General features: G+C 55.2%; 1 protein-coding gene across 2 annotated transcripts in view; it reads left to right on the top strand.

Moving 5' to 3' along the window:
• CRHR2 (corticotropin releasing hormone receptor 2) overlaps nt 1–27,215 on the top strand; it is a 46,818-nt gene extending 19,603 nt beyond the window's left edge. For both annotated transcript variants that reach the window (XM_078440867.1, XM_078440873.2), the window contains 10 exons: nt 10,261–10,346; nt 11,998–12,107; nt 12,467–12,584; nt 14,712–14,865; nt 15,382–15,442; nt 16,955–17,027; nt 23,169–23,254; nt 23,437–23,572; nt 23,978–24,019; nt 25,442–27,215. In XM_078440867.1, coding sequence (XP_078296993.1) covers nt 10,261–10,346; nt 11,998–12,107; nt 12,467–12,584; nt 14,712–14,865; nt 15,382–15,442; nt 16,955–17,027; nt 23,169–23,254; nt 23,437–23,572; nt 23,978–24,019; nt 25,442–25,582 — 1,007 coding nt within the window. In that variant the 3' untranslated portion in view covers nt 25,583–27,215. The remainder of the gene's footprint in view (nt 1–10,260; nt 10,347–11,997; nt 12,108–12,466; nt 12,585–14,711; nt 14,866–15,381; nt 15,443–16,954; nt 17,028–23,168; nt 23,255–23,436; nt 23,573–23,977; nt 24,020–25,441) is intronic.
• The last annotated feature ends 280 nt before the right edge of the window (nt 27,216–27,495 follow it).

Raw genomic sequence — 27,495 nt, 5'->3', positions numbered from 1 at the left:
GCTGCAGGGGGCAATGCAGGAGGCCCATGCAGAGCCTTAATGATTTTCACCCAGAGACCATTTCCAGCTGCAGCACGACCAAAGGAAGGGATGGGACTTGTCCATGGTCACACATGCTGTCCCTGCAGAGCCAAGTTAAGAGTCTGTGTGTCTGAGTTCCCTCCAGGATTCTGCCCACCACCCACACTTCCGTGGCCCAGGGTCCACGTGTCTGTGTTGTCGTTTGACCTTTGTTAACTCGTTAATCTTTACATTGACCCTTTGATGAGGTGTAATATTATCCTCATATTACACATGGGGAAACGGAGACACAGAGAAGTTAATTGACTTGATGATAGTCACACAGCTTATAAAAGAGTAAGGATTCCAACTCGGGCTCTGCTGCCTCTCAGAAAGCAACTGTGCCGGTTTAAACAGAGAAGGGATTGGGTAAAAGAATATCAAGGAGCTTGTGGAATCACTGGGTGGGCTGGGGCCCCCAGCCAAGAGCTCAGGGCAGAGCTGGCCCAGTGAGGGAACCTTACTCTCTCTGAGTAAGACCGGCCACCAGATAGGCCACACTCCTGCTACCACCCCAGCCTGTGATGCTTAAGCTTTCTGCAGTGGCCTCAGGGAGGCCTTCTCCGTTTCTGTTTTGCGGACCCCCAGCTCCATAATTCCCTTGGAGCAGGTGCATGTGGTGGGGTGGGGGATTATGGGAGGCTCTAGGTCCCACACTCCAGCTCTGACTACGGGGAAGCCTGGAAGGTGAGAACCTGGCATTTCAGCTCTGTGGCAGGAAGTGGCCTCTGGCCCCCCACAGGTTTCCCAGAGCCCATATAGCATGCAGGTTCAAGTCCTGGGCCACCCGAATTCCATAATGTCTGTACGTAGTATAAGCCGGTGCAATTCTAAAACCCTTCCGGGGCCTCAGTCTCCCTGTCTGCAAGGAGAAAGGAAATTGATTAGCCCCAGTGGGTTGGCCAGAAGCAGGCAATATACTCCCTTCCCTCCCACCTCCCACCATCCTGTGCAGACTCTGAGCCCATGTCTGTGTGTGCATGTCTGTATGTCTCCCTGTCTCTGTTTCTGTTCCTGCCTGTGTGTGGCTCTGTCTTTGTCTGTGGGTATATTTTCTATTTCTTTCTATGTGTATGTCTCTGTCTTTCCCAGTTTCTCTCGTTTTCTATCCCTGCTTCCTTCTCTTTCCCTCCTTCCCACCCTCCACTCTCCCTTTCCAGCTCCCTTACTCCCTCTTTCCCTCCCTCCCCCTCTCCACCCCCTGCTCAATCCTCTGCCTCTCCCTCCTCCCATCCCTCATTTTATCTGCCGTGGTCCCATACCTCCTCCTGCCTGTTCCTGTGGCCCTTGTAGCTGCAAAGGAGGGTCCTGCTGCCCCCTGGATGGGGTTCATTTTCATTTTCTCCTGCAGACTTGCTAAACCCAGCACAGCTCAGCCTCAGTCTCCTTGACCTCAGACTCCCTCCATAACCTATTAGGAACTTTTGGGCCCATGTGTACTGAGGCATCTGCCAGGACAAGGGGAAAACAGACACGCCACCTAACCTAACCCCACGGAGAGGACTGTGGGTCCCTACTTCCCAGAACCCCACTCTAGAGACATGCTGAAACACTGCTTGCGTTGGAAACAGAAACTGTTGGGACCGCTTGCTTCTGTAGAAATCCCCTCTTCAGCCCTTAGGGCATGCGGTGATCAGTGCTGAGCCCGGCCCTCAGAGAACCCCAGGCTGCCTCAAGGCCAGACACACAAGCCAGCAGTCAGGGATTGGAAAGGGGGGCTCCAGTGGTGGGCACTGGAGCATTCCTGGAAAGCTTCCTTGAGGAGGTGGGAGTGCTTCTTGATGGTGGAGATGTCGCACCTATTGGCCCATGAGGCAAGGGTATGAGCCTCAGGGAGGGCTCTAAACAGTCTCCCCTCTGGGTTGAGGAAGTAGAAGCGGTGAATCCAGAAACTCAGGTCTGCATTCTTAGTCCCCAGCGAGATCTGTTCACACCTTGACCCCTGAAGCCAGGAGCCTGTTCCGGTCCAGGCCTCTCCTCCCCTGCTACTTAAGGGTGGGAAATGACTGGCCCAGAGAGCAAAAGACACTTGCCCAGGGTCTCACAGAAAGCCAGGGCCCTGAACGGCATCCGCTGGCTGTGAGAGCTCTTGGCACCTGCTCTGGCATTTTTCCACCTCTGCATGCATGGGGCCCGGGTGGCCAAGAAGTGTGCTGGGGGAATCTCAGGTGTTCCCTGCCTGAGGACCCTTCATCTCAGAGAGGACCAAAAGCACAGCCACTCCCGATCTCCTCTCCCTCCCTCCCCAGGACCTCTCCAGCTGCTTACAGGCCCTTTTCCTGCCCAGGCTCACCTCTCATTGGCTTCGTGGGAGTATTGGCCTCTTCTCACTGTAAACAAGGGTTTCAAACGTGCTGAAGACCTGAGCCTGCCTTCCAGGGATTCCCAAGAGAGACTCTTGAAGAGAACTTTTTGATATTTACTCTTAAGTGAAGTCAAGATTGTAGGAGCACATGGGAGGAGGTCGATTCCAAAAGGAATGGAAAGCAAGCTGGGAAGACTTCACAGAGGAAGTGTTGTTGGATGGGGCCTTGAAAACTCGGGCCAGTGTTGTGCCAGCTGGAAGGGAGAGTGGGAATAGATGGAGAGGAGACATGGGTGAAGGGAACAGGGTCATGGAGGCTTTGAATGCCAAACCAGGGTGTGGGCCTCGATTCTGCTAGTGGTAGTGCTCCCAGATGCTTGTTCATAGCCCCGGTGCAGGAACAGAATATTCTGGTGGGACACTGCTTGATTTTCAGGATGTACCTTTGAAATCTAAATCCAGGCTGGTTGAGAACTTTGAGAACACCCCCTCCACCCGCTAAGCAACCACCTGCTGAGTCTGGAACCCCACAGCAAAGCCCCACCCCCACTGACTCCCAGGGACCATCCTCCCAAAGGCCCCAAGTGCAATCCACCCACCTGAAATCAGGCGCTCCAGAGTCTGGTGGGAAGTTCCTTTCCTAGCACCTGCAGGGGTGGAGGCTGGGGTGAAGGAGACCAGGAGGAACCCAGGCCCAGATTCAGGAGGGCAGATCTAAATCCTGGCTATGCCCTGATTCACTGAGTGACAGGGAGGTCCCCCTCATCCAAGTCTCAGTGTCCTCATCTGTGTGACAGGGACAGAAAACATGCTGACCTTGTGAGGCCCTGTCAAAACTGGGGAGACGATGCTGTTTGGGGTTCCTGAGGACAGCTGGAGTGTTGTCAGCAGGAGGAGTAAAGGGGGGGTATGGGGCCCAGACCAAGGAGCAGTTGTATCCTTGGGATCATGTCCTTGAGGGTCCTGTTCATGCCAAGGATGGCTGTCCTCGTTCTGGGGGGTGTGGCCTCTGTCATCTCCGAGAGCCACCACAAGTCTATGGCCTGGATGGTGTTGTGGGAGGGAGCAATCCACCTACACTCCGCGGCCTGATCCCCAAAGGCCTCTGGAGAGAGGCAGGTCCTTGGCCCTCCAGAGAAATGCCATTGTTGGTAAAGGGAGGACATAGGATTCTGCCAGACAAAGATGTCTTGACTCCACATTACCTCACAGAAACTCAAGTTGAAATCCTGTTTTTTTATTTTTTTGTTAAAAAAAATTTTTTTAATGTTTATTTATTTTTGAGAGAGACAGACGGAGCGTGAGCAGAGGAGGGGCAGAGAGAGAGGGAGACACAGAATCTGAAGCAGGCTCCAGGCTCTGAACTGTCAGCACAGAGCCCGGCACAGGGCTCAAACTCACGAACCGCGAGATCGTGACCTGAGCTGAAGTCGGACGCTTAACCGACTGAGTCACCCAGGCGCCCCTGAAGGCCTGTTCTGATTCCGGCCAGGCCACAGCCTGCTTGTCTCCCCTTTGGGCTATACTTTATCCTCTTTGAGGCTTCGTGTCTCTGTATTAGGCGGGGGGTGAGCTTGACAAGCTCTCATGGTCCCCAAACCCTGATGTTCCTCTGTGCCACAGCAGCCTCTGCCTCAGGGGTCCCCTGCTCGCCTTCTCTTCCCTATTTCCCCCTGCAGGCCACAGACTGGCGTCATGGCGACAAGCCCATTGAGTGTTGCTAGGGAAGTCTACAAGGAGGAAGCCTTGCACAGTAGAGGCGAGAGCAGGGGATAGGCACCTCCTCCCACTTGCACCCACCCTGGGGAGGGCAGTGACCTCACACAGTGAGCTGCCTTCCAGTCATACCTCTTACCTGTTTCATGGGCCCAGTGTGGTCTCCATTAAACTGCTCCGTGCCTCCCTGACTCAGTTTCCACCCCCCCGTCTGCTCTAAGTTTAGACACTTAACTGTGCCATGCGTACTCAAGGAGGGAAAGGCATCATTAGTGAAAAGGCCTTTGGAAATAAGGAGCTGAGGGTTTTTCGGAGGTCCAGACGGACAGCTGGGGCCCCGGGAGCAGTGTCCATACGACACTGAAGAAATGGAATAGCAGTTCCCTGTCTCTCGTCCCACATATCCTGAGCAGATGGCCCTGGGGAGGCCCTTCCCAACCTGATGACCGTGTGGACGATGGCAGATTCCCAGTGTTGCAACCCAGGTCACGTTGGTTGAGCTTAGAGGAGCGTCACCACTGCAGCCCCCGCCACCAGCGGGCTGCGATCAGACCAACACAGGACACGCTGAAGCCAGGCCCCAGAGCAGGCCGGCCCTGGTCAGCCGCAGCAGCATTTCAGCGATGCAAGAGTGTTAACTCAGGGAGAAGCCCTGTGTTTGGGAAGCTCAGGGGAACTCACTGCTGGTGCCATGACCTTGCCTCACTTCCCAAAGGGTGTCTTAACTGGAGGCAAGAAAACTGTTTGTCATGCCCCACAGCATCACTGCCTCGTTCAGGCAGTAGAGATTAAGAGATAAGAAAGGTGAGCAAGGTGAAGGGCCACGGTTTCCCAGCAAGGCCCCAAGCCAGACGGGAAGGATATGGCCACATCTGGAGTAGCCCAACTCCCAGGGAAGGTCAGTAAGGGGACTGAGGATGGGACGTCGGGCATCTCCTGCAGGCATCTCCCGCACTGGGGATCTGGACATGAAGTAGCTAAGACACCGCAGTAGAGGCACAAGTTGCCGCATCTCCTGGAACACAGTTGCTCGGCGACCCCCAACGTGTCATTGTCCCTCTTCGGGCTCCTCCAGACCAAATGAGGGAGAAACTGCCTCCCCCTCTTAAATTCCCAAGAGGGGGTGCCTGCTGACTCCGTTTCCAGCGTGCTTTCCTGGGAATGGTCGAGGCTTTCTTGCCTAGAATCTGGAGGATGCCTGACAGCAGCTTTGCGATTTTGGACTGCCATTCCTACCCCTCGTGGGGTTGTCCTGACGGTGTCCGCAGCGCTGGCAGTCGTGCTTGGCCCACCTGTGGCATGTGGATGAGACCCGAGATGCCTCCTGCATGTGTGACTGTTTTGCATTTACAAAGTGCAGCTTCCAGAGCCTGGGCCCCCGAGGTGGCCAGCGGTCTTCTTGGCCCACTCCAAGTGAGTCTCTTGTCTTCATCCAGAGTCACATAGACAACAGCACCATCTCGGTCCATCCCGTGCACTCGATTCTATGTAGCTCTTAAGAGAGGGCCGGAGGGGAGGGCAACCTTGGCCTTGCCCCGCTAGCTGGGAAAGAGGAATCCTGACCCAGAGTGGGCTGGGAGAAGTGAGTAGTGGAACCCTCGAGGGGCCGGAGCAGCCTTGGAAGCACCTAGAGGAGCTGGGGCTGAAGCTGGGCCTTGAGACAGGGCCTGAATTAGTGTGATCTTCTTGGGCTGGGCCCAGGGACACAGGGTGAATGCAGGGTGGGAGGGCTGTGTCTCAGAAGCTTTCCAGTGTCTCACACAGGCCTTGGTGGGGAGCGGAGAGTGGTGTCATTCTGCTGTCCGCAGTGCTGAAAGGTCCTGCCGTGCACAGTGACCCCATTCCTTCAGTAAATATTGCTTCTGGCCCTTCCCACCTCCCTGCCAGCACCTTCTTGCCCTAACTTCCTGTCATTTTCTTTCCAGATATCCAATGACCATGTTGCGCCCCTTCCACCAGTCCCATTCACTCCCCATGCCCAGCCTGTCTCTGGCACCCACTCCCCCATAACTCCCACCCAAAACGGGCCCTGTAGTCCCTGTCCCCCATGCCTTGTCAGCTATACTATCAGAGATAGAAATGCCAGTCTACAGAGCACTTGAAAGTGACATAGGGGTGTTTGGGGTTGCCATAATGGCTCCACTGGCATTTAGTGGATTGAAAAGTCCCACACAATAGATACCTGACCTTCCTGACATGCCAATAAATAACATCCTTCAGATGATGTACATTACTTTTACTGAGAGGAGAAACTGAGGCCAAGAGGGAAGGGACTTAGCTAAGGTCACTTAGCCAGCCAGCCAGAGACAAAACCACAGCTAGCATATAAGCCCTCATCTTCTCCCAGCCTGGCTTCTGAACCACGCAGGTGACTGTCTGAACGAGGAGCTCTTATCAAAAAGGGGTCGGCATCTGAAAGAGGGAAAGGCTGTTATAATGGGAGCTTTCGGCAGACCAGGGCCACTTTGCGGGAAGAGATCTGGCACGCTGCTGGTGATAGGGACCAGGATTCCCAGGCCACAGAGCCCTGGAAGAGAGGATCTTGCTTGCATCATCCAGACCCTAATGCCCCTGGCAGGCCATGCCGCACACCATCAGCATTGATCTTCGGCAGGGGCGCTTGTGTTGCTGTGGTAACAGGCACCCACCTCGCTGCATCCATCCCTGCGATTCTTGTCTGGCCACCTGCCCTCAGACTTTCCGTGCTCATCCTCCCATAATTCCCAGGTGTAGGGGGCAGGGGGCTCCTGTTTTAGTCTCTCCTGTCCAAAGCTGTGCTTGAGGGCACAGTGTCCCCATTAGCCGGCTCCCCTGGAGAACTGGGCACATTTGTCTTCCAGTCCTGTGGTACCTGGTGTCTGTAGCCAGAACCTCATCTCCAGGCACAACTGGGCCCCAAGAGGGCAGCCCCTTTCCACCAGCACATCCCACATCTCAGACCCTTCCTTCCAAGGTTTTGGCACATCTGAGTTTGTTTGATGCTGAAAAGGTGTATTTGATGGCTGATTCCTAAGGGGTGGGGGTGGGGGGGGGTCCAGAGACTCCCATATGGTCTCTGCCTACCTACCCCAGGGAGCTTGACTTCAGCAGCAAAGGGGAAAAAAAAAAAAAAAAAAGAATCAGGTCCAAAAAGATGAAGTCCGTAGTGAATTATGGCAAATCGTCTAAAATAGCTTTTTGGTTTTCAAACTATGGGTTAGAGCACAATAGTGGATTATGAAGTCAATTTAGTGAGTCATGACCAGCATTTGTACATAAAATAAATAGAACTCAGTAGAACAGAATAGGAAGAGAAGTATTATAGCTGTGGTCAAGATAAATTTTGCTTTGTGAAACGGGACCCACCAATGCAGGGGGTGTGTGTGAGGCGGGGTGGAGGGGTGAGTACGGGATTTTGACATAAAATAGATACACTGCTGTGGTTCAAGCACAGTAGAATGTGAAGGCCTATGTTTCGAGAGATGGCAAGACCTAGAGAAGGCTTTTAGAGGGAGAAGAAGAAGTGACTCCTTAAATGCCTAGGGTGTTGGGGAAGCCTTCAGGAGGAGATGGCATTTGAGCTGGGGTTTCAAAGGTAGGTAGGCATTTGTCAGTGAGCCATGGGTGAGAGCATCGAGGAGTGTGTTTCAAGGGGTGGCTCAGCCTAGATCCGGCTGGGTGCCAGACCTGCGAGGGCAAGTGATAAGTGCCATGTGGAGAGGTGGCGGGAAGGGGGGTGGGTTCCAGAGAAAGAAAACCAGGAGACAGAATTCATAAAACCTGGTACCCCGGGGGACATTGACGTGAGGGACCAAAATGGTCTCAGATTTGCAGCATCTCTATCCTGACTCCCTCCCACCCTCAAGCCCACCCTGTAGTCAGTGCCATCAAGAGCTATCATACTCGGGAAAGGATTCTTGAGTTCCCGTCTTTGGTTAGCCCCACACTGATCAGCAAGACCAGACTCACACACCTGAACAACTCAGGCCAGGTAATGAGCGAGGGATGAAGCGTGAGGCTCAGGCTATGAGGACTCTGGGGTGAGGTAGGGGGTGGGGGGGCTTAGGGGAGAGAAATCTGTGAGATGGGAGCAATCAAAGAGGCCTTCCTGGAAGAAGGGGCTTAGCACTGAACTTCAGGAAAGCTGGATAACATCTATGAACACATCCCCGGAAGATAAATGTTCTGCGCTTTAAACCAGGCCTGTTGAGAGGGACTCTAAAGGGATTGTTCATCTTACAAAAGGATCTGTCCTCCCGGGATACCTCTACGTGGGTCCTTTTGACTCCACACTGTCCTTTAGTTCAGTAACATCACTAACCCTGTGCATCAAATTCTCTTAACACACAACCATTCTGTAGCAAAACAACCCTGAGGAATGAGAAAACCCAAGGGTGTCAAGAGTGGATGTGGGTGCCCGGGTGAGGGGCGAAGAGCTGGTGTCTTCAACGTTGGGGTCAGAACCGCCTTGACTCCCACCAGGGCCAGAACCCTGCCCAAGGCAGCCTCTAGCTGACAGGCCCGGGAGGCAGGCACAGGCCAGTAACGACCCTGAATTTGAAACCCGGGAGCTCAGAGCACCAAATTAAAAAACAATTAAGCTAGTAGAATCTCCCCCATTGTTTCTGCTCCTTAGCAAGTGCTCCCTCAATAATTCCATTGCTTTTAACTGTCAGCTCAACAGAAGTGGGTTTTTAAAGTACCTTCATTATTTTAGAACTCACTGCTTCCAAAAACAACCCAAGTTTCCCCCTCCAACTCTGTGATTCTGTGCTCTGTGACCTATTTATTTTAATTAGCTTTATGTCATATATCTAACATCAACCCAAAAGAAAAATCTACAAACAACTGTCCATTAGCCAGAGAGCAGAAAACCCTAGTACACGTCACTCCCAAACAATGGATCGTTCAGGATTCCTAACGAAGTGGGGGAGGTCAGATACACTCTAATGATGCAAAGCAGAGGCTGGCAAAGGGCTTTGGAGTTCTCAGGTGGGAGGGTTCCTTCTGGGTGGTAGTTGAGGGTGGGCTCCCTGGAGGAGGTGGCCTAAGAGCTAGGACTGACGGTCAAGCTAGGATTTCAAGGAAAGTAAGTCTAAGCATTCTCTGGCCTTCCTACATTCCCCGCTGACGAAACCTGCACTCGTATATCTCAGACATCGGTGCTCTGAAATGTCTTTTCACATATCACGTTCCAGTTTTAACAGGGAGACCGGTTGTCAGACACTGGGAGATCTCACATGGGGGGTGCTCTCCCAGGCAGTGGCAGCTCAAGTCTGGCAACACAGTCCTGTTTCCCCAAACGTGCCTCATTCCTGTGTACCCCTGCTCAGCAGCCTAGGGGTTAAGAACAGGCAACCCGAAGCTAGACCTTCTGGATTTGAAGCCTGGCTCTACCTCTTCTCATTTTTATATCCTTGACAAGTAGGTTAATCTCTTTGTGCCTCAGTTTCCTCCTCTGTAAAATGGGTTTATATTACTCATGGGGCTGCTGGGAGGACTGAATGGACAAGCGTACCCAAAGCGGTTAAAAGAGGTTCTGGTCTGTGGTAAACGCCTATGTGAATGGTAGCTGTTATTCATTCATTCATTCATTCATTCACTCATTCATTTTAGAGAGAGAAGAGAGCACAGCGGGGAGAGGGGGAGAGAGAGAGAGACTTCCAAGCAGGCTCCACAGTGTCAGCGCAGAACCCAATGTGGGGCTCGATCTCACGAACCATGAGACCATAATCCTGAGCCAAAATCAAGAGTCAGACACGTGCCAGACTGAGCCACTCAGGTGCCCCAGAGTTACTAAACCAGAAATGCTGGTACTGGTGGGGAAGGTACAGATCTCATAAGTATAAAACGAGAGAAGAATGGAAATTATGTGGTGTGCTGAAAGCAACGAATCTTCAGCCACAACCCAGGGCTCACAGTCAGGTTCCGTTTCGAATACAATTGAAGAAAGTATACACAATGCTAGTCACAGATTGTGTCAGAAACGGGTTTTATCATGCCTTTTAGCTGCCATGTGTGGGCAGCCTTTTGCACAACCTTCACATAAATGACTTTCACGTGAACTTTTAGACGGGCGTTGTGTTTCCTGGCTTAGAGAGGCTGAGAAGTATGGCCCTCATCCTGTGGGCCCCAGGGAGCCAGGGAGTGTTCTTGAGGAGAGGAGGGACCTGCCCCTTGGTGGTTGGCATCTTTTGTAGGGAACGCCTACAGAGAGTGCTTGGAGAATGGGACGTGGGCTTCACGGATCAACTACTCACAGTGCGAGCCCATTTTGGATGACAAGGTGAGTGGCTCCCACCAGCCCCAACCCCGGTCCTTGTATAAGCATCAGGACTCAGGTTGAGCATAGGAGGATCCCAAGGGTGACAGAATCGGTCCTTGTGCAATCCAACCACACCTTTTTGCACTTGCTTCTCCTGCCCCCATGTCCTGTCCCCTGCTCAGTGACACTATAGTAGAGAAGGGGGACAGGGACCCCCACCTTTGGGAGAGCTCCGGCTAGCAGAAGACACAACCAAGATGGCACGTGACATAAGAAAGGAATGACGGTGTGATCAGTGTCCCAACATCTAATAGGCTGTGTGACTTCCTTCCTCCCCAGGCTTCAGTCTCCCCATCTGTCATTCTTTAAAAAAAAATTTTATTTAATGTTTGTTTATTTTTGAGAGAGAACAGGGGAGGGGCAGAGAGAGAGGGAGACACAGAATCCTAAGCAGGCTCCAGGCTCTGAGCTGTCAGCGCAGAGCCCATGCGGGGCTCGAACCCACGAACCGCGAGATCATGACCTGAGCCGAAGTCGGATGCTTAGCCAACTGAGCCTCCCAGGCGCCCCAACCCATCTGGCATTCTGATTCTGTGACTCCGCAGGGAGATAAGCACAGCCCCCAGAAGGGTGAGCCCCATGAGAAGCTGGTCCTGCTCAGACCTCACCAGCCCCCTTGCTCAGGAACCAGACCCCCTGCCGCTTACGGTGCCAGCCTCCTCTCCTTTGAAGCTACGCCTCCCTCCTGACCCAAAATGATATGGGCCCCCTTCTTCTCCCTCTTCCTTCACCCATTACAGCCCCCAGTGAGGCTGGAACTTGCCCCCCCAAAGAAGTTCCAAGTTCTGAGGAAAAACATTTATCTACCCTGAGAAAGTGATTCTACAAAATGCGAGCCAAAGGGGGTCTGCAGTGGGGCCACAGGAATGGCTAGTGGGACAGGTCATAAAGGAAAGAAGGAGGTTCCTGCCAGACCTCTGTCCTCCCCTCCCCACCTCACGGCCCCTCTGAGCAGCGGCAGACCGCAGTGGGCACGGGGTGGGGACAGCCTGCCCTGGCAGGAAGGAGTATTTTATCACTGCTTCTGTTTATAATTGCTGGCGTATGGGGGTCAGTACAAGGAGACTGGCTTCTGTTTGGTTTTGATATTGTTCTTAACTTCTCTACAGACGTTGCACCCCCTCCTTGCTACATCCGGGACAGACTGATCCCAAGGCTTCCCCCAGACTTCCCAGGGCTTGCTGCTTCTGGGGCAGGAGGGCATTTTGGCCCACTGTACAGATGTCAAAACCGAGGCCCAGAGATAGAAATCAACTGACAGTCACTCAGCCAGCAAGGGTCTGAGCTGAGGTGAAACACAGGTGTGGCAACTCCCGAGTCCAGAGTTAAAGAGACCATAAAATCTAGGGAGCCACACCTCGGGCATATCTCAGAATGCCTTGTGTCCAAGCCTGCCCCCAGATTGCATGTCGGGAGGCCTGATTACAGCCATTTATACCAAAAGCCTCATGGCCAACAGGCGTGAGCCCTGGGAGCCAGGTGTGATGATGACACTTGAAGCCACTTCTGCCTCCAAGGTCAGGACACGCAGGGTGGCCATAGCTAGAGTGCCCAGCCAAACCTTCATGCGCCCCGTGCCTCCGTCTGCCTGTGTACGTGTCTGTCTGTCCAGCAAAGGAAGTACGACATACACTACCACGTCGCCCTCGTTGTCAACTACCTGGGCCACTGCGTCTCTGTGGCAGCCCTGGTGGCCGCTTTCCTGCTTTTCCTGGCTCTGCGGTGAGTCCATCCTTACCCACGGCCGCTTCTCCCTGCCCCTCCCCCCACAGCACCCCCTTCACCCCTCCCAGACATTCTCACCTCCACTCTGAGGGCCCTGAAGCCAGTGGACAGGAGTGCGGGGAGGTGCCAGGCCACCAACCTGTGGCAGGCCTGCAGGATGCAAAAGGGGAACTGAGCGACCCAGCCATGGCTGCCACAGGCGGGAATGTGGCTCCTGGTGCAGACCTGCCTTCACCCCAGGTGGAGTCTCTACCTGGCCTTGGGAGGCGCCATTCCCACTGGTCCCTGACCCCAGGCAGAGCCCATCTCCGCCGACTCCCCGTCCCCGGCTGACCCCTGACCTGGGCCTCCCACAGGAGTATCCGCTGTCTGCGGAACGTGATTCACTGGAATCTCATCACCACCTTTATCCTGCGAAATATCATGTGGTTCCTGCTGCAGCTCATCGACCACGAAGTGCATGAGAGCAACGAGGTCACTGGGCTGAGGCTTGGGGCGGGGGGGGGGGGGGGGCTCTGGGCTCTGGCGGCATCCTCTGGGGCCCAGTCCTCAGGTGTAGGCCTGGCCTGAGCTCACCTCTGCCCCAGTCGTTATCCCTCCAGAGCTGGGGCCAGAGTCAGGGCTGGGTAGGGGTGGGGGCAGGGAGGCACTGCCAGGCCCGGGTCTTGGAAGCAGCACTAAACTCACGTGAGACTGGCTGATCCTGTCCCACTCCCCATCTTCTGAATTCAGGGCCTCCCAAAGACCCCTTAGAGAAGAAGAGGCTGGAAGTCGGCTCTGTTGAGCTTTATGTCGCTTAATTCCAATGAGACGCCTGTAGGGATTATTTTCCCCATTACACAGACATGGAAACTGAGGCTCAGGGAGTTTATGTGAGTCTTTTTTTTTTTTTTTTAACGTTTATTTTTGAGACAGAGAGAGACAGAGCATGAACGGGGGAGGGTCAGAGAGAGAGGGAGACACAGAATCCGAAGCAGGCTCCAGGCTCTGAGCTGTCAGCACAGAGCCCGATGCGGGGCTCGAACTCACGGACGGTGAGATCATGACCTGAGCCGAAGTCGGCCGCTTAACCGACTGAGCCACCCAGGCGCCCCAGGTTATGTGAGTCTTTACTGATGCCTCTACATCTGAGCCAGCAGGATCTTGACCAGGCCACCCCATGTGTTTGCTATGTGCCCCTGGATTTGCATCAACTGCCGCTGTACTATGTATGTCCAGGCCACTGAGACTAATGAGGCCAAGCACAGAGTTCTGTGGCACCCCATCAGAGACTTCTCAATACATTTTCTTTGGACAGCGGGCCTGCGCCGACATGCTGCCTGGCTTGACCCTTAACTTGGCCCCACATTAAGCCCTGCCTCAGTGCTGAGTTAAACCCCATTTTGGGTATGCTGCAGCCCGATGTTAGTTTGAGCTCATAAACTGTCGCTTAACCTGGAGAAAAAGCAAGGCTGGGAGGAGGGGATCTTTAGCTTTCCCCCTCGGCAGGACTTTTTGAGAAGAGGAGACAGACAACCACATGGGGCCCAAGATCAGGGCTGGGACTATGGGGGAAAGCTGCAGAGGCAGAGACCAGAGCGGCACAGGACCATCTGACAGCCATCAGAGCCAGCCAGAGAGGGGATGCGCTGTCCACGGAGGGGGGGGGGGGGGGGGGGGCAGAGAACTTGGGCTCTTCTGACCACCATTCCCTTATCTCAGCCTCGGCTCTGAGTATGCCTGGGGGACGAAGCCTGGGGAAAGATGGCCAGGGAGGGTCTGCTGAGTAGAGGTCTAGCCTGGAGGCCTGAGGCCTGGCCGTGGCTTGCTGTGGCCCCAGACAGGCTTTCTGTCTGTCTGCATGCCCACCTTCAGTCTGCAGGGTATCAGGAAAGTAGCCCTGCTCAAAGGGACAAGGACCAATCCCCTTCCCTCTGCCGGGAAGGCAGATGGCAACGTAACCTTCATTTCTTGGTGCCTGCCTTAGCCACTCTCATCTTCTTCAACTGCCCTGTAAGATGGCATTCTTACTTTCTCCATGTCCCACTGAGGCTCAGAGGGATGTGTCGACTCGCCCGGCATTGGTGAGTCTCCCTCCGTAGCCAGCAGTAATCATACTAAGCCCAGAATCTTCCCAAACGGGAGATTCTACAGAACCCCTCCATAGCTACAGCTCCCCTTCATGAACCCCGTTCTGTTATTTACATAACAACTTTCTTTTCACTGACCCCCTCCTTTTCTCCTACATGCAATTTCATATTGAGTGGACACCAGTCTGACTTGCTGTGGATTGAAGGTGACTCTCAGAAAAATGACCACGAAAACACCACAGTGTTGTTCAGTTCTAGCCCCTGCCTGCAGAAAGCTCAGAGCCAGGCTCCCTCTTTCTCTGTTAAAAAGGGAGATTAGCAAGTGCTGGGGAGACGCCAAAGAAGGAACCAGGGCAGACCGGCGCCTTACCTGGTTCCAAAACCATGAAAGAGAAATGGCGGCGGCTGAAGCTTCCCAGAGCGAGATTTGAGGGTATTTAACACCGTGTCCACTAGACGACTCAGACGGGCGCCCGTGGCGCACTTGGGCCCCGGCCCCAGGCGGCCCCTGACCGCCACCTGCCCCGTGCAGGTCTGGTGCCGCTGCATTACCACCATCTTCAACTACTTCGTGGTGACCAACTTCTTCTGGATGTTCGTGGAGGGCTGCTACCTGCACACGGCCATTGTCATGACCTACTCCACCGAGCGCCTGCGCAAGTGGCTCTTCCTCTTCATCGGATGGTGTGAGGTTCCCGGGGAGGCCGCAGGGCCTGGTGGGGAGGGGGCACTGCTGACAAGGTCACCTCCCTTCATCTTGGGTCCAAGGACAGGTCCACAGCCCTGCTTGCTGTCCCCAGGACAGTCTGAGGATGCACACTCCCTTCCATTGCTGGTGAGGAAGGAGCAAATTGTCCCTCCAAAAGAACATTTTACAAGTAGTCCTCCTCTCTCTTCCTGGAAAGGCCAATCCAAGGACCTTTGTCTCTCGCCGGGAAAGAGAAGTTAGCCAGCATCACTTCTCTATCCAACAATCTCAGAAAACCGTGCCATCCCCTCATCTGTCTGACCTGTTTAGCAGGGGGATGCTGAGAGGGGGAAGGGTGTGGTCAGGGTCTAGGGCAGGCCCCTCCTGGGACCATGGATGGCCATGCACTTGGCGATTGGTTCCAGGCCCCTTGTGGTCCCCTCACCCTGTGTTCTACAGGAGGGTCCTTGTCCGTCTGTCTGTCTGCTGTAGCCTGTGTGTGTCCTTCTTTCAGGCATCCCCTGCCCCATCATCATCGCCTGGGCCATTGGCAAACTCTACTATGAAAATGAACAGTAAGTAGGACTGACCTGTCACAGGGGCCCGCGGGGTGTTAGAAAAGGTCAGCCAAGGGCTCCAGCCAAGCCATGGGGCAGGAAATGAAGTCCTTCCAGGACAGATTTATTTTCTCATTGTCTTAAAAATTGAAAAAAAAAAAAAAAATCCCTGGCACCCAGGGGTACTCATGTGGTAGATGTCAAGTCAACTTTGTTGATCTGAGTTAGGAGTCATGGCTCCTTTAAGTGCCCTAACGCTTGACCCCCTTTGGTAAGGCCTTTGGCCTTTGGTAAGGCCTCCCCCTCGGAGTGGCAGGTCTGGCCAAGGGTATATATATACAGGAGGCTTTCAGCCTAGAGCACATCCAAGGCTGTGTCACTGAGCTTTTTTCACAGACCCCTGGACCAGGGCAGTGGATGCTTGTTTTATTCAGGCCTCCCAGTCTCTGCCGAGGGTACATTGTCCCATCTTGGGACCCTCCCTGCACCAGAGATGCTGATAATAGAAGCCACACCCAGATGATGGCAGTTCTGGCCACGTGTCAGCCAAGAAGTGGCTGGGAAGTTGGGTACCTCCAGCTGAAAATAGAGGGGACAGGGGAATGTCAGTCTCTGGATAAAAATCTCCAAGGGGTCTCCGAGGCGAGAGAAAGCAGATGGGATTTGGGAGCAGGGGCAGAGTTGGGTGGGCTCCGAGAGCTCAACATCGGGAAGAGCTCCTGAAGATAAAAACTACCCAAGAGTAGGAAGGCCACCTTTGTAAAGTAGCAAGGTTCCCGTCCAAGGGGGTGTTGAAGCAAAGATCAGAAACCTCAGTGCTGGCAGGTACCGGGGCAGATTCCTGTCTAAGGCCGTGTGCACTGGGTGACCTCTAAGGTTTCCGAGGACACAGCCAGAATTGCCCAAAGTCCACGTGGACCTTCCGGAGGTGCAGCAGCAGTTGTTGACAGAGCCAGACTGTGTCCCGGGCCCACCCTTCCCCTGGACTCGAGCTTCTCCACCCGCCGGCATCCCCAGAGAATAACCAAGCCTCTGGGAGCAGTGGGCTCCTCTCACTGGGTGAATGAGGCTCAGCTCAGAGAAAGGCCAGAGTTCAGGCCCAGAGACCGCTCCCGCCTCTACATCTGTTGCTTTGTGCAGCCGAGTACCTGGCACATGGGGCGGCAGGTTCCAGGCGATGCAGAAACAGGTGGTACAGGGTGGTTGGGCCCTGGGCCAGCAAGGGGGGGACTGGCTGTCCCATCACTCACGAGCCTCCTGCATGGCCCGCCCTGGGCCCAGCAGTCTGGAATGAGGAGGGGAGGGAGGAGGAGGAGGAGACCCAGGTCTCCAGCTGGGGAGACCAGGCCCTCCATGGAAAGTAAAAGGCAGCCCCGGGGGTGAGCCAAGAAGGTCCCACGGTTTTGGGGAAGGCACAGCCCTAGAGACTGGGTCTCAGGAAGGGTCAAGCCAGAGAACCCTGGGCCCAGGTCTACTGTGGTGCCCAGACTACCGCTCAGCAGGCCGCTCACAGCCACCCCGTCTTTGCAGGTGCTGGTTTGGCAAGGAGCCTGGTGACCTGGTGGACTATATCTACCAAGGCCCCATCATCCTCGTGCTCCTGGTAGGTCCTCAGTGGGGACTGGGATGGGGAGGGCACCAGGAGGACAGCAGAGGACCTACCCTGCAGGGATGCTGGGGAAGACATGGCCTGGAATGGCCCCTGCACACACTCCGTACTCGCCAGCCCATTCCTGGCAACCCCCTCCCGCTATCCCTTCTCCAGCTTCATGCCCTGGCGCAGCCCCGTCACCTCTGGCCCTTGGGTTCTCTCTCTGGGCAGAGAGTGGTTCTGACCGGCAGATTTCTAGCGCCCCCCATATCTGACATCCCCTTGCCAGGTCCTGAGACAGCCAGGTGAGGGGGCAGCTGGTGGCAAGAGAAGGGGGTGTGGACTTCTGTTCAGCTCAGACCAACATCCTCCTCAGCCCCCAGCGCCCCCCTCCGGGGCCCAGCCCACCGCCCCCAGCCTGGAGCAGTGGTACCAGAATGAAGCGTAATGAGCAATTGTTCCTTGTCCAGCTCCCCGCCCTTTGCCAAATGTATTCACATCTAAGGTATAATTGCGCCACGTCTTTAATCCATAACGAGCTTTAATTAAGGTAGAGTTTAAGTAGAGGCTGCGTTCTGCAAAAGCGAACCCACTATATATCACACATTTTAAAAAAGAGACATGCAAAAAAGCCCCATAAGAAATTGGCATTTACGTAAGACTTATTTCAGGCTTGGTAATTTTGGGCTCCTGTATGCACCAGCTTCCTTAAAGGGCCACCCGCTCCTTGTGGGATACAATCGCCATCCTCCTCTTGTACACAGCAGGTGCCTAACGGGGGTTCTTTGGTCTACCTTGGAGACAATGAGTGTTTATCTCTTTCATTTCCTGACTCTCCTCCTTTTTGTGACTTCTTCTGGGATTCATATGACCCCTGTCTTTGGAGTGTCCTTGATGTATATGCACTAGAGATGACTAGGGAGGTTTCTACCCACTGCCTGAAATTCCACCATCAGAAATTCCACCTCATTTCAAAGGCAGAAGTAGTGAGTGTCCTTGGAGTCCCAGCTGCAATGAGTCACTCATCCCTACCCCCAGTGTGAACGGAAACCCCTTGAGACCCATCCCCTCCCAGCCAGCTGCTGAGAGCCCATGGTGGAGGGAGAGGGCTTTTTGTGAATCTGGGATCCTGCCAAGAAAGGCTGGCCTGGGGGGCAGGAGGGGGGGATGGTCAGCAAGAGTGGGGAGGGACTCCCGGCTGCAAGGATGTTGGGCAGCAGTAAGGAAATAGAGAAGGGGAGAAAGGCACGGAGGGCTCCGTGCCAGCCCCCACTCCTCACCTGTTGTTCCACGCCTTTTTCTCTGCTTCTGCCCTCACCTCTCGGTCCAAGAGCCCTTTGCTTCTCCCTTTGGGCCTAGCACATGGCCATCCATCACACATAAAAGGCTTCCAGGTTCCAGACTGAGCCTGTCCAGAAGCCCCGTCTTCATTACTTCCAAATCTCATATCGTCACTGCCTGGAAACGGGAATTATGATGCCCATTTTACAGATGAAGGAACTGAGATGAAACTGCCTGCTGAGCTGAGAGTCGGGGCCGGTCACCCACCACCTGCCTGTCCTCTGCATTGGATACGTGCTCAGTGCTCTGCCCTCCCCCAATGGTTCACAGCTGCATTTCTGCTGCTGAAAGACATGAACGAGCTTATTTCTGGGTTCCGGGAAGTGAATTGGCTGGTTCAGTTTGTAGGAGGCTGTTGTCATGGGAAAGGCATGTGGCACTTCTTGGGTTCCGCTCTGGACCAGGCCCGAGGCTCAGTGCTCTCCATGAGTATTTTAACCTGTGCCAACCTTCTCAGACAGGCTCTGTGGTATCCCTTTTAGACCGGTGACGAAGCAGAAGCTAGGGAGGTTAATTAAGCAACTTGCCCAGGGCCACCTGAATGCCAGTTGAACAGCCAGAATTAGCACCATGTGACAAGATCGTGTGCCAGGCATTCAAGTGAGAGGTGGTCCAAGGAAGTACAGCGAGGGAGGAGGGAGTGGAAGACAAGGAAGGAAGGAAACCAACAAAGGGTGAGGTGACGAGCTGGCTTCCATGGAGGCAACCACGCAGAAGAGTCTCAGAACTCCCCGTGGAAGGTTTGGAAGCTGGGTTACATATCTACACATTTCACGCCCCATCAGTGGAGGTTGCTCTGTGGACAGGAGACCCCCATATTTCCAGGTCCCCTGCTTTGAGGCTGAACTAGCTCCCCCGCCCCAGAGGAAGCCTGAGGCCGAGAAACGTCCCCTGCAGCTGCTGGTGAACGCAGGTCCCCGGAACCCCGGAACCCCGCATGCCTACAGGGTGTGCCACATCGGGTCTGACTAAAGTCTCCTCGCTCGGTGCTCCCCCCAGCAATGTCCTAGCAGCCCCTGTTCCAAATAGAAATTCCAGGCCCCTCACCCACCACTGGGAATGCCTGGGGCAGGGGGCCAGATCTGCATTTGGACCAATGGCCCCAAGTACCTTTGATGCGCACACTCTAGTTGGAGACCCACAGCGTCCGGGGCCCTGCCAAGCAGGGACGTGTGTTGTCCAGTTCTCTACGGCCCAGCCAGGACCCCGCGCATCATAGGATTCAGGACGTAGGCCTTTAAGGCTTCACCTGCCTAGAAAATGCCAACAGGAGGAGAAAACAGAGGCATCCAGTGAGGACCAGGCCCCCAGGGGCCGTGAAACAGACTGGTCTCCACGTTTTGAGGGCACCCCCAATTCCATCTTGACAAGTTACCAGGCTCCACGGATGCACGGGGCTCAGGCAGGCTGGCCGTGTTTAACTGCCCGGGTGCATGTGCAGTACAGGAGGCTGAGAACTGTGGAGCGGTGAGAGGAGGAACCTCGCAGCACCCCCATTAAACCCACTGGATACCCGAACTGGAGGGAGCAGAGGACATCCCCAAGGCTGGGAACCGTGTCTGAAGGCAGGAGGCAGAAATGTCATCCCCTTTCCTTCTCCCTCCCTCCCTGCCTGCCACTGCAGGTGTGACAGTGAAGTTGGAGGAGGGTCTCCCATGAGCACCAGGAGTCAGCAAGCACCTTCCCCCTCGCAGGGGTGGAGAGGGTCCATGGGACTCATGCGCTGGAGGTTAAGAGCCAGTGAGCTGCGTCTGTTCATCGTCTCTGCCTTGGTGGGAGGCGATATGCTCTATGGCATCCTGGAACGAGCACTGGCGGCAGCTGCCTGGGATTTGCGGGGTGACCCGAGGGAGCTCTTTGCTCAGAGCCTCAGTTTCTTACCTGTAACACGAGGATGCCAGTCCCTGCTTCATGGGGTCACCGTGAGGACCAGCGGCCCGGGACACAGGGGCACTGCTCAGCCCCTGGAGCCACAGGTTTGGATCCTGTGCTGACGGGCCATGCGGTGCTATCCTGAGCTCTGATCACCCCTCCCCGGCCATGTGCTGAGGGCCTTCACTCTAGTTCCTTCCGTCTGGCCCAGATTTCATTAACCCCTGCAGGAGCAGCAGCATGATGTGGGAGTGAGGAGAAGGATGCCGAGGCCAGCTGCCTCAGTTCGAATCCTGATACCAACGCCTTCTACGTCTGTGGCAGGGGCAAGTGATGTAGCCTATCTGAGCCTCAGTTTGTCCATCTGTAAAATAGGAATAATGATCACAGCTGCTGCTTGAGGAGTAGCTGTGTAGTGCTTAAAACAAAACCTGGAATGGTGTGAGTCCTGGGCCACGTTAGGGAACACCGAACCTCCCGTGTCGGTCCTGGTAGCAACCGTAATGTCCAGACCCCCAGCTTGGGCCTGACACCCACCACCTGCCAGAGCTCTGACCAGCCTGGGGCATTCTTCCTGTAGCGCCTCACGAGGACCTAACGTGCCAGTGGGAACCCAAGCTGCCGGCATCAGAGCTTCCGGACACACGGGGCAGGAGGATGCGAGGCTGGACTTCTCTGGGGGAGTTTTTCCACGGGGTCTGGCCTTGCCCTCTCATCCTGCACCCTCTCCCCTCAACATTCCCAGAGCCTATGCCACACAGGCTGCCCTGGGAACATCCCAGGCCGGGAGGGCCCTGCAGCTGCTGTTGTAGAAGGAGGTAGATAGATTCCACTGTCTGGACTCACTGCAGTGGCCCCAGCCGGCCTATCTCCCCCACCCCAAGGCTTTCTCCCCTGGCCCTTTCTCTGCTTGGGACACAATCCCCCACCTTCCTTCAGTGCCATTTCTCTAGGCCTTTCTGACCCCTTAGGAAAGACGCATGCCCCCCCCTCCCTCCAGACCACAAGACTTCTGGGAGCAGGGGCCTGACACATAGCAAGTCAGTTAGATGAATGAATGAATGAAGAGACTAGGCTGGTCAAGGCTATGGGACAGTAAGCAGTGCTCACTGAAGAGCTGGGATTTGGGGCAGGGTTGGGAGGCCAGGAAGGGAAAGCTCCGTGTGGGCTGGATGGTGAGAGACTCCCTGGAGGAGGGGGAAGGTGCCTGTGAGAGGGTGAGGTGGAGAAGGTGTGGTGGAGGGGGAGGCTGGGAACCACGCTCACAAGGGAAGAGTGACTTCCGGGCTGCACAGACCCAGGCTGTGATGCGGCAGGGGCAGCATCACTAACTGCCTGCCTCACGGAGTAGAGAGGATAAGGCCTTATCTCCCAGATCCTCCACGCTTGACCCTGTCCCTGCTTTTGCCTCAGCACATGGGACAGGACCCTGCAGGTGCTCTGCAACTCACTGACAGAATGGATGGGTGTGTGGGTGGATGGACGGGTGAGTAGATAAACTGATGAATGGATTGTTGAGTAGATACTTGGATGGATGATGGATGGATAATTGAATGAATTGGTAGCAGGTTGATAGATCATGGGTAAATGGATATAATGCAGGGAATGTGGCAGAAATGAGAATATATTGCCTCTACTCTCAGAGAAGTGAGAAAGAATCAGAAAAGGTCAAGTATTTTGTATCACTTGTACGAGAAAATTAGGATTGACCTATGTGTTATGGTGCTCTTGTGATCCAAGGAAATATACCAGAAACGCAGGGGCTAGAAATGAGACGAGCCTGAAGAAGAAGCAGAGCACAGCGGGCCGCTGGCTGCAGGCATCCCTCCCACCCCATACCCTGGCCATGCCGCCATGGGCACGAGAGCAGCAGGCTGTGGTTGATCATGTCTGCCGGTATAGCCCAACTCCCAGCCTGGTATATACCCAGAACCTAGGAGGGCTTAAGAAGTGACGGATTCTCAGGACAGAGACATGGGAGGAGTTTGTGTGTATGCGTGTGCACACATATGTACTCGTGTGTGTGCATCTGCATGAGCCAGCAGACACCCTGTGACTCAAGTGCACTTTCTCGGGAGAGATTCCCAAGAAAGGGAGTCTCACTTTCCTGTCTGCTCACACTTGGAGATGGATAGAGAGAAACACTGGCATTGCCCACGCCCCCAGATACACGCTCACACACGAACACACACTCTCTGAGGCAAACACACACAGGCACGGAGAACAGACCCACCGGAAGGTTCGACCCGCCCCAGATCAGTCGCACAGACGAGCTGACGCGGATGGACGGGACGCTTGAGGCCCACGGTGACCATACACAGCGTGAGGATGACTCAGGAGGAGGCCCCACGGGCAGGTCCCAGGAAGAGGCTGCGTGCGTGGGCTCTGATGTTGAGGAAGAGGCTCAGGATGAAGATAAATGAGGTCCTTCCAGGAGCCTGGGAGTCAGCCCAGCAGATCGTTCATCTCCGTGGCCTCAGATGTGTCTGTGACGGTTCTAGAGTTTTCCTGGATGCAGGGGACGGATGGGGAGAGATTAGTCACTCCTGGCCAGGTCTGCTCCAAGGGTCGAAGGGCCTCAGGGGAACCCTCAATCGACAAGGCAGGAGCAGGGGCTTGGGGACTCTCTGAGGAGCTGCAGCTCAGGAGAAGCGGCCTTTGTGCCCTTGTTCACTGCTTTCTAAGGCTGCTTTTCCTCTTGGCTCTGGAGGTGGAGAAGCAGGCTCTGGAGCCCTCGGGTGACAAGGAATTGAGCAAAGTGCCTGCCGGTCCTGGTGCGGGAGAAACAGAGGCCTCCGGCCCCCAGGCAGGGGCTGGGGTGACCGGTAGGATGGATGTGTGCATGGGGCATGCGTCTCGGTGGGCTCCAGGCATCAGTGGCTGCCTGTCGGTTCTTTCCCCACCTCATGCGCCTTCCTTTTTCCCTGCCTCCCCCTCCAGATCAACTTTGTATTTCTCTTCAACATCGTCAGGATCCTAATGACGAAATTGCGAGCATCCACCACATCGGAAACAATCCAGTACCGGTGAGCGTGGGCGCCTTAGCCCCCCGAGGGGAGCCTGCCTCCGGCCTGGCCCTCTTAGTCCTCCTGGTCCTCAGCCGGGGAGCTTGCTGAGGGGTCCCAGAAGAAACAGCACCCGAGTGGGGCCCTGCCTGCAGTGTCGTCTCAGACCAGTCCTGTCACCCTCTCACCCCCGCCCCCCCCAGGAAGGCAGTGAAGGCCACCCTGGTTCTCCTGCCCCTCCTGGGCATCACCTACATGCTCTTCTTCATCAACCCTGGGGAGGACGACCTGTCGCAGATCGTGTTCGTCTACTTCAACTCCTTCCTGCAGTCATTCCAGGTGGGGCGTGTGACCTGATGGGGACTCCTTCCTGCCCTAGAATGCTCGGGCACCAGTGCCCTCACAGAGACTTCCGCCGGGACTGGTGTATACATGTGCACACTGCAATATGAATGCATGCACACACTGGTCCCGAGCCCCGACCCCTGGCACCCCCACCCCAGGGTGGGCTCCCCTCCTGACTGGGTCTCAGTCACCCTAGCCTGCACCTACCGAAGGTCCGGCACCTGTTCTGAGGATTCGTGGCAGCCTGTCGCTTGCAGTGGACCCAGGACACCCGCGCCATGAGGGGTTGGCTCCCCGAAGCCCTTAGCCTCTGGGGTCCTCAGGGGCAGAGTGTTCCGGGCCAGCCCTGCCGCGTGGCTCACCAAGCAAGTCACTGACGCCTCCCTCCTTCCTTTCCAGGGTTTCTTTGTGTCTGTCTTCTACTGCTTCTTCAATGGAGAGGTAGGAGACCAGGCTCCGGGTTAGTCCTCAGTTCCCACTCTGGTGGAGTGGCCCAGCCTTTTGGAAGTGCCTGGGTCCCTGGCTCTGCCGAGCTCTACCACCCGACTTCGGGAAACGGGAATCCTGCCTGAGGGTCTCAAACCAGTTTAGAAGGCCAACCGTGCTGGCCAGAAACAACACGCCAGCGCTTCACAAATGCACTCGGAGAGCCGGACGAGCAATGAGCAGAGGAGCCCGGGCTGCAGGGGTCCCATAGGAGAGGGAAGCAGAACACAGGTGGACAGGGGAAAGCATTCCGGGAGCGAGTCAGCTGTGAGCCACGCAGCCAGGCCTTTATGGACCCAGGGAGCAGGAAAGACACCAGCACATTCCCCCACCACAGGGAGGACCATACACCCTCAGGCCAGCTCCAGGGAGCGAGGCACCGGGGGCGGCCTGGTTGGTTAGCTCGCAAAGCCCAGAATCTTAGTGTGACCAGCTTGGGAGAGATGCTCACACAGGCCGGTGGTGGTTGAGGACACACGGTGGGTTATGGGGCAAAGACTAGACACAGTCCCCAGGTGCTGAGAGCTTCCAAACAGGAGGAGGGCCAGTGCCATCCTGAGGCACGTCACCTGCCGATGTAGGGGATGACGGTGGGGTGTCTCTGCTCACTTAGGTCTCGGTCGATGAATGCAGACCACAGACGGCAAAGTCCAGCAGTGGAGACTGGCCGGGGCTGGAGGGCAGGGAGAGAAAGAGCCGTGAAAGCAAACAAACAATGAATGTCTCTGGGGCATTTCTTCTGTCCAGCCGTGTGCTAAGCTAGCATATGGGGAACACGATCCATTGTGCAGAAAAATTCTTACCGTGCAAATGAGAATAATACGGCATCAGCGACGGTCAGGTTTTGAAACGAATAGAACCGTTGGCTCTCCATCTCAGCAGCACATGCTGTCAGTGAGGTAGGGTCTGTCAGCAGGTGGAGGAGGTTGGAGGAAGGACTTTCAGGAGGGAGAGCGATGCTGAGTATGCATGAGGAGCTCACAGTTCGGCAGATGCCCCGGGAGAGCGAGAGGCAGATCTGAGAAGCTGCTGTGGTCCCACCATAGCTATGAGGTGGCAGAGGGATGGGGCAGGGAAGGCAGGGTGTCCCAAGGAAGAGTGGGGGCTGGGAGCTTCTCCAGGAGAGGGATGAGGCCAGAGGGCCCTGGTCAGTGCAGAGGAGGGGAGAGGCGCCAAGGCTGAGATTCCAAGGCCAACAGGGGCTTCAGGGGGAGGACCTGCCTTTGGAACCAGCCAGTGCCTGGGTGTGAGGGTGGTGGTCAGAAGGGTGCCCCACCTCCCTTGAAGGGCCCTGTGAGGGGCAGGGGGCAGGGGAGAAGACTCTGGGTCCCAGGACTGGCCCCCGCAGGCCCGGCTAAGCCTCTGCCTCTCCCGCAGGTGCGCTCGGCCGTGAGAAAGAGGTGGCACCGCTGGCAAGACCACCACTCCCTCCGAGTGCCCGTGGCCCGGGCCACGTCCATCCCCACGTCACCCACACGGATCAGCTTCCACAGCATCAAGCAGACGGCCGCCGTGTGACCCCTCCGCCACCCCACTCGCCCATCACTCCACCTTAGGGACAGCTTCCCCATCCTTGTCTGGCGCCTGTCTCTGGGTTCACCTTGCTGCGCGGGCCCTGGTGGGGGTGGAAGGGAGAGAAGAGACCAGCCCGGCCAGCTGGAGAGAGGCTGTGTGGCAGGTGGCCTGAGAGGCTCTCAGGAGCCAGGGCCAGCCGGGCCAGAAGTGTCAGTGCAGAGGGAGCAGAAGGGAGTCACAGGGACCAGCCCCCCCCTCCCCACAGAGGAGCAGTTTACAAGTCTTCAGGCATTTGCCCACACCAGCCTCTCACTGCATCCTCACCGTAGCCCCATTCACAGATGAGGAAACTGAGGCCCCGAGCCAGGAGGGGCCTGCCCAAGTCCTACAGCTAGTTCTCAGCAGAGCCGGGGGTCCTCACTGCCCCCTTCAATGCGGTTGGCCCTCCTTGCCTTCTGCCTCCATGCTCAGTGCTGCCCTCTGCGGTTGAGGGTGGTGGTCACAGCAATAGGAAGTAAAGGATTAATTTGGCTTCATCCCAGGGGCTCTCACCTACCCCCCACCCCAGACCAGGTCATCTCTCTGCCCCTCCCCAGCCATGCTCCTGTCCCTGGGGTCCTAGGAAGGATGCTGCTTCCTGTCTTGGGAGACCTCTTCTCCACAGGCTCGGGACCTTGGGGAGGGACTTGTGGGGAGGAAGACACAGTTAGGGCAGCCATACACTGTTAGGCCAACCAAAAGGTGTAGTGCAGGACAAGGGAGGAGGAGGCTGCCCCCCACTCCTCCACCAGGGCAAGGAGTAGGACTGGAATATCAGAAACCAAAGTGGGTCTTTGATGATCAGAACCAATCTCCCAACCCCCACCTCAGACTGGGCTTCATTTCAGCCTGCCCTTCAGAAACCACGTCTCTGCTCTCTGCGAAATAAACCATGCCTCTGTGGAAACAGCCTCCCCTCAGGTCAAGTCAACCAGGCATGCGAAGGGGTGCTGTGGCCAAGGATGGGGGGCTGGATCCATTCTCGTTTGCAGAGCCCATGGCCCTGGCCTAGGGCTGGTTCTCCATCTCTGACCTGTGTGTCTGCAGGTCTGTCCATTATCATTCCCCGGGACAGTGTCTGCCCCTCCTCCCCAACCAAGGGCAGTTTAATTCAGCACAGAGGACCGGTGCAATTCACACAGCAGGCCGCAGCCCGTCCCAAAGGCCAGTGTCCTGAAATCCAGAGGCAAGTGTAGACAAGGCCCCACATGGGGCACCACATGGAAACAACCATGAGGGAGTTTCCAGGAGACGGTGGGAGTGGAAGGGACTGAGGAGCCATCAGGCCAGGATTCAAAAGGGCTTTTGCTCTAGGAATACCCCCAGAACATTTTTTTTTGTAATCCGGTATCCCATCTTGCGTGTTTTTAAGTTGACATCTAAAATTTCTACATACATTTTCAAATGTGCAAGAGAGAGTGATATCTGGCATTTGGCAAATATTCACATTTTAACACAAACCTGCCACAACACTTTAAAATACATCGTTCAGAATCCCAACACAACAGTGATTTAATAACCACCCTCACCTGTTTAAAAAAACATGCTAACCAGCTAACTCTCCCTCAACAGCAAAAAATTTTACATTGTTCCTTTTCACTTTGAACTTGTATCTTCATTCCATTTCCCCTATGGAATTTTCTAGTAATGCAGTATTTTTACGGTTGAAAGTCTTTCTTTGCTCACCTTATCATACTTCTCTGCCACAAAATATGTTTTTAAATTGAAATAGAAATATTTAATTTTCTGCGACCGAAATCTGTAAGTTTTTTGAAAACGTCTTCCAGATTGAGTTGTTACCATTTTTCATATAAGATATAGTATGCAATTGAATCACACAACACAGACACTAAACGTTTTTGTAAGTCGATGTTAAA

The sequence above is a fragment of the Panthera onca genome, chromosome A2 (genome assembly GCF_046562875.1).
Source record: "Panthera onca isolate mPanOnc1 chromosome A2, mPanOnc1 haplotype 2, whole genome shotgun sequence".
Lineage (NCBI taxonomy): Eukaryota > Metazoa > Chordata > Mammalia > Carnivora > Felidae > Panthera > Panthera onca.
This window is presented reverse-complemented; position numbering and strand designations above follow the sequence as displayed.